General features: G+C 45.1%; 1 protein-coding gene across 1 annotated transcript in view; it reads right to left on the bottom strand.

Annotated features, from left to right (window-relative positions):
* Window positions 1-276: 276 nt before the first annotated feature.
* The window catches only part of LOC138299103 (general transcription factor 3C polypeptide 4-like), a 28690-nt gene continuing 22196 nt past the window's right edge, over window positions 277-6770 (bottom strand). The window contains exons 3-5 of the mRNA XM_069237120.1: window positions 6398-6522; window positions 4052-4140; window positions 277-1178 (exon numbers count right to left, since the gene is read on the bottom strand). Of these exons, the coding sequence (XP_069093221.1) occupies window positions 1114-1178; window positions 4052-4140; window positions 6398-6522 (279 nt within the window). The 3' untranslated portion in view covers window positions 277-1113. The remainder of the gene's footprint in view (window positions 1179-4051; window positions 4141-6397; window positions 6523-6770) is intronic.

Raw genomic sequence — 6770 nt, 5'->3', positions numbered from 1 at the left:
AAAGGGCAGGACTGCGCCGTATTTAATATTTTATGGCGCATTCCTGCCCTTTCCTTGCTCTGGTGCACTTGTGGCTGCCTAGCGCCAACGCAGGCACCCTTGCATCAGGCTGCACGGGTGCCTGCGTTGTAGGCAGGTTTGTTTTGTACAGGAAGGGACACCTGACAAGCATAATTATATTTGTAGCAACCTGGTGTTTGCTTTCAGAGCTCCTACAACTGTAATCTAGACTTTACCTATTTATAGCTTACTTCAGACAGGGAGACTTCAGGTTTTAGAAATATATTTATTTACAAACTCACAGTAGGAATACAACTACAAAAAAAAACAAAAAAAAAAACAGTGTGTAACTTTCAATACTCGATCCAAACGCTTCCCGGACTGGTCTCCGCTGACATCTGTAGTTTCACCAAGCAGAAAAAGTAGCATGAAGAGAGCGCGTTACTAAGAATTGTATTTGTGGCTCTCATGACCCAAGGATGCCCAGCTGCTCTTAAAAACGTCATGGCTGTGCACAGCCTTTTCTAAGTCAAGAATCAAAAGATGCTTCCCATTAGCTGGTGTACGAGACCTGAAAGGCTCAAGACAGAGTGTATTGTTCCAGTGCTTAATTTGTAAATAAAAACATACTGGTGCCCAAAGCCCTCCTCTTAAACACGTGGCTACTACAATTGAATAGGCGAACACGGAATACTAAGGTAGCATAATCCTGAAGCCATCTCGGGCCTCTTCAATCCATTTACAGCCACTCCCTGCCCCTTCAGCTCACCCTTGCCGCTTCCTGCTTTCTCCCATTGTGACACCTTTTCGTTTTTTTCTCTTCCTCCATCTTTCCTATATGTGTCTTTTGTTGCAGTAAATGCTTGAGGCAGAAAAATAAGTGCTGGCCATCAAAAATAAGTGCTGGTGCTGCGCACTGGAAACAAAAACCACAAATTAAGCACTGGTGGTTCCCAACCTTCTCCTGAGACAGAAGTAGGTTCCGCTACTGCCATGTTCCTGCACTTATTAGGAAAATGATGCAGCCAGGGGTGTGGATGGGTACAGTTCTTCTGCAGGATCTGAGGGCTTCTCGACCACCTGGGCTGAAAGTTGTGTGTCCAAGGCTCATCTTCAGAAGATGGGGGAATCACAGAAAGTGCAGGGGTCCTGGAGCAGTCTCTGCAGCCACTCGGGATCTGGAATGAGGAGATGGACACAGAAGTTAGAAACATGATCCTTCCCAGTGTTGCTGCCAGGCTGAAAAGCATAAGCAGAGCAGTCAGAGTGTCTATTTCACACCTTTTAAAAACTGATATCTACATGTCTGGTGATGTCTTAAATTGCAAGGAAAGCTCTCTGAACGACTGTAATTCTGAGAAATGACCCGAGTTGAGATGCTGCTGCGATGGAGATAACTCACACATGCCCATCTGCGCCTTGCACTGCGCTGTGAACTGTTCATACTGACAAACAATAAAAAGATGATTTAAAAACTCACATCTAACAAGGAGTTATCAAAAGAGAAAAAACCTCACTCTGAAGACATATTTTGCTGCATGCTTTCTATTCCCTGCAGTTATCCATCCTTTTTTGCGGCGTGGCGCATGCGTCTTGGCATCTTACGCCTACACGTGCCTGCGTTAATGATGGACAATAAGATGTGAGGGGTGGAGTGCAGGAACTTTAGATGTGGTGGGTTGCACTGTGGAACAATGACATCTTTTTTGTTTGGGTTTTGGGAGCTCTGCACTGCACTCGGTCATCTCTTGTTTGTTTAGAATATTTTATAGGGGGATCCTTCCCTAGCTGCTCTTGGGACAGAAAGGGAGAACACTGCTCTACAGACACACTTCATCCGCAGCACTGCCATCGCAGCTGTAGTCATGCACAGTCTGACTTTGTTTCACACGAACCTGAGCAGGGCTTGAGCACAGGAAGTAAAACCTTCCACTGGTTGGCCGGGGTGAGGCTTGCACAAAGGGAAGAGGAAGAGAAGAGGAAGAGATGAGAGGAGAGGAGAGGAGGGGAGGCGAAAGGAGAGGAAAGGGGAGGGGAGAGGAGAAGGGAGGGGAGAGGAGAAGGGAGGGGAGGGGAGAAGAGAGGAGAGGAGAGAAGAGGGGAGAAGAGGGGAGAGGAGGGGGAGAGGAGAGGAGGGGGAGAGGAGGGGGGAGAGGAGAGGAGGAGAGGATCTGCCACAGTGAGCAGCAACAGTCATCTAAAAGTTAGGCACTGCTTGGAGCTGAGAAGCACAGGACGTCTCCCCACAGTGATCCAATCCCTGTACCTTTCACAAGTGCCTCACCCACAATCTAAATGATCACGAACTCCCAAGAAAGCGCATTGCTACCCGCTTTTGAAACAAGTGCCACTTACCTGTGAAGCATCTTTAGCATGCACAGGTGTGTGATCATAGCTGCTGCTGCTTTTCATCTGGATTCTATCATTAACAACACCTTGCACTTTTTAAAGAAGGTAAGGGACGGTGCACCCAATCCAAGCAGGCCAGGGAAGACGCGACAGGGTCAACTTGGCCACAAAGATGGGGGGGTGGGGACTCTGTTTGAAAACAAGCAGCTGGAGGAGCAACCTCTTCTTCAGTGCACACAATTCTAAAGCATCCAGAAAAATTAACTTATTCAAACAAGTTAAAACTGAATCAGGCACAGGCAATAAACGCGCCCTGTGCTGCCGGGCGTTCAGTACCAGTGTTGTTCTGTCGCGGTTTTGTTATCTAGGACCCCGGTTGGGCTTCAGAAACTGATGACTGCTTTTGGGGGAGTTTATGTCACCTAAAAATGGTGATCAACAAATCTAATTCTTTTACAGGGATCTGTGGGCAGAAACCAAAAAAAGTAAATTCTTTTTATTGACAATACCTTAATTGCAAGTGTAAACTCCTTTTGTTACTTGGGTGTCCTATTCACGAGCAATGGTTCCTGAGCGCCACGGATTCTAAATGCCAAAGCTAAAAGGCGTAGATACCCTCATGGGATCTTTAGGGTCTCAACTACATTGGGTAGCCGACTCATTAGAGCAATGGTGGCGATATACAAGGTAAGAGGGGTGGCGGCCGCTACTTATGGGGTGGCCTATGGGGTATACTTCTAGTAAACCCCTGAAAGTTGAGGGAAATAGTTTCTTAAAACGTTTACTCTGTCTATCTGCTTCCGCTTGAACTGTGAGTGCCCACTGGGAGGTTGGCCTACAGCACCTGGAGGGTCTGCTTCTAGTAGGACCTTTCTGACTGGTTCTCTATATGGGCAAAAGACGAAACAAGTTTTACCAAATCAACTGCCTAACCTTAGATAAGGCTTTGCATATCCCTTGGCTAGCTTATATTAATTCTTCTTTTAGCACCTTGTTTAAATTGACAGTATGGTCAGACCCTCTTCAGGTGTTATCACTCACTAAGAAGTTCATCAAAGAAGCTTTTCTGCAGCACAGAGTGGAAAGGCGAATGGGTCTGGAGACGGTGAAACCGACGGTTGCTTTTTACTCGTCTCTTTCCGCTGTGGAGGGATGTCAACGTTACTTATCCCGTGTTACTAACACTCAGCGCTGCTTTGTCCTAACAAGATTCAGATGTGGTGTTGTGCACCCCTTGGTGGCCTTTCCCACTATGAAGTCCTGACCCCGGATATGATCCCTTGCCCATGTGATGCCTGAACAAGCAAAGCATGGTGCACTGTTTTGTAGTCTATGTTCGAACTGCAGGCCATTTTATCTTAAACCTATACTTGTTGCCCAGAATATGAGATCTCAAAGTTGCCCTGAAATCTTTGCTCGCATTAAAACGATCATCTGGTGTGTTGTAGTGTTGCTCTTTTTATCTTGAAGGCCACTGATTTGAGGAAAGGTGTTATGTATTATCTGGTCCTTTTTTGGAATCCTGTAGTGATTTTAAGGTGATGATGGCCTATTGTCCTTTTATTATGTGTGCTACTTGGATTTGTCCAATAATTGTTTTATCATGTCTGCTATCTGGATTTGTTTTATATTGTTTTTTATCACATTTTTTATGTACTTTTATGGCTGTCTTGCACAAAACCGAATGCGCTTCGTGGCTCACCTTCAGGGACGGAACACCTCGCAATGCTGTCGTGGAGCAAACACTTTCTGTACATCTCGCCTTCGAAGGTCTGGTAGGTCAAAGAGCACCTGAAAGAAGGGAAAGTCTATGAAAAAGAAAACTTTTCAAAGAGATTAAACAAAAGAAAGGCTCTGATGATTTGTGGGACTGGTTTCACGAATCACTGGCATGCACCCTTAAGGATGCCCCACACAGCTTTCAGACATAGGGACACATTGAGACATGACAACTGGGAAACCCGTGAACAACACGCCATGGTGGTCAGCAGAGCCGGTCCAATAAGAGCCGCAGGATTTTCAGGATTATAGGTTTTCGGTGTCCACTATCAAAACACAAATTGCATTTCATACCCAAACTCTGGATGATCCCAGCTACTCCTACTCAGGGTAACCAATTCTCAAAAGATGACCCCCTGCCCTCCACCCACTGTGCCAACACACACAGACACACTGATGCACTCCATGTCCCAGCTGCCTGGTACCCTCCATTTGCTAGCGCACCCTAGACCACAAAGTGTGACTGGCCATCGTCTGATCCCATTACATTCCTACGTCCTGCAGTTCATTCACTTCTCAAAACAAGAAATCCTCAACCATGCATTAGGGAAATCAGGCAGCCTCCTGCTTTGCTTTATTTCTTCACAGTGGTCCATTTTGGGTTCAAACTGGTATGCCAGACAGGAGAACACAAACTGTGTATCCAGAGAAAACAATGGAATGACGCAATACGTGTCTTGGTTCTGATCTAGAACATCGCCAATGAGTAGCTCGTGAGCTACTGGTAGCTATCCAGCAACTTGTAAGTAGCTCTACCTGTGTGCAGACCCGCCTACTAAATTTGAAACTTTGGCTTGGTTGAAATAATACATGTAAAATGTGTAATCAATATAGACATGCGTGTATTTTCAGAACTCACAAAATGACATTTGGAGAAAAATGGTGGAAATTCCAAAATAAGCTTAAATCTGACATTTGATTGATAAATCATGCAACCTTTGGGAGGCTTATACTAATAGTATTACCTTGATGGTAGAGGCATTGCAGCCGTTGGTATTATATATTATCCATGTAGAGGCATTCCCATTACAAAAAACATGTTTACCTTCCTGCTGGCAACCTTGCTTGATGCTCTGAATAAATCACTACTAACAATCCTGCAGGGGGTGGCCAGCCACTAATGTAATCTAGTCTGATGTGGTCACAGTTACAACACCAATATCAGGACTCAGGATGACTTTCCTTCAACATAAGTAGCTCTTAATACAGAAAAGGTTGGAGACCCCTGATCTAGAGAGTACCAGCAGAGCTTGGCTTCACGCAAGAGCTGTTTTCCTTTTTTAAGTTCATCAAATTGATTCTCATGCTTCCGTTTAGTTATAATCTCTGCTCACCGACCGCCCCTCAGGTGCAGGAAAGACTCTACTATACCACAAATCAAACAAGTGCCATCCTTCCATTGCAAATGTTATACCGTCTTAGCTGTCTGCTGTTGAAGACCTATTGTGCACTATACCACTGCGTACAGTGGGCTCAGGGATTGCCCATCGCTTGGCCTTCTTCTGAATCTCATGTGCTTGCTCCTTATTCAGTGGCCTTCCTGCTGGAGTATAGCTCCTTTACCTTCATTTTAGCTGGATAGCATGTACGCATCCACTGCTCAGGGAACAAGTGTTTTTACTTTTGTTCTGATACTCTATGGGAGTATATGTATTTTCTTGCACTCTTCCTCGTGTGCTGCTTCTCTCCTCAGATCCTGGGCCCTCACTCAGCTCTTCTGTTGCTTCTCTCAGGGCTCTGCCTCTGACTTTCTTAATTTTATTTTTCAACCCCCACACCCAGTTTGTCCTGTGCTGGCAGCTGCAATTTATTGTATTGTATTGTAATAGTATTTATATTGCGCTTACTACCCCTGACGAGGCGTCAAAGCGCTTTTCGGCGAGTAGCACTGCAAGTGGAGCTGGTCCTTTCACTCTGATGCACGTTTGCACATTTATTTTTAATTTACCACTCCAAAGTTGGGGCCTGTCATTTTGGAATAGTAAAATTTAATGCAAAAAAAAAAAAAATGTCTGCCATGTCATGACAAATAGGTGCACATGCATGTGACGCATTTGTGAGAACACATCAGCACGCTGCAGTGTTTTTTTTTTTTAATGTTTTTTGCTGAGTGTGATGCAAGGGCTTTGTATGCTTTTTGGCAATCCGTTCCACAGTGGCAAAAAACACTCATCAGGGAGGCCCATTTCCCAGCCTCCTTGTCCAAGTTTTGGGAATTACGGAATACTTGCCCCAGAAACCTTCCAGCGTAGTACCAAATGATCCATACCTGCGCGATATGTGCCCATTCGAACACATGGCCTGCCTGTGATCAGCGAAAGGCAGGACCTCTTTGCACAAGCTGCAGCGCTCGTGGAAAAACTTCTTGTTCATTAACACATACCCAATCAGAACCTGCAAAACAAAGCAACGCATCAAGAAAACTCCTGGCAAAGGCACCTGACCCAAAAAAATAAAAAATACAAAATCACAGCAAAAGCAGGGCATAGATCTTTTCATACACGTCTAGGTTGTGCTGAAAAGACAGGCTGGGGCTCAAGCCAAGATATCTGAGGTTGCAATTCTTCACATGGACTAAACATATGTTTACCTCATTAACTCGCTTGTATAGGAACAAGCGAAACTGCAAAATGGAACACGGG

This window comes from Pleurodeles waltl, chromosome 6, assembly GCF_031143425.1.
Source record: "Pleurodeles waltl isolate 20211129_DDA chromosome 6, aPleWal1.hap1.20221129, whole genome shotgun sequence".
Lineage (NCBI taxonomy): Eukaryota > Metazoa > Chordata > Amphibia > Caudata > Salamandridae > Pleurodeles > Pleurodeles waltl.
Note: the sequence above shows the minus strand (reverse complement) of the source record. Positions and strands in the feature narration are given on the sequence as shown.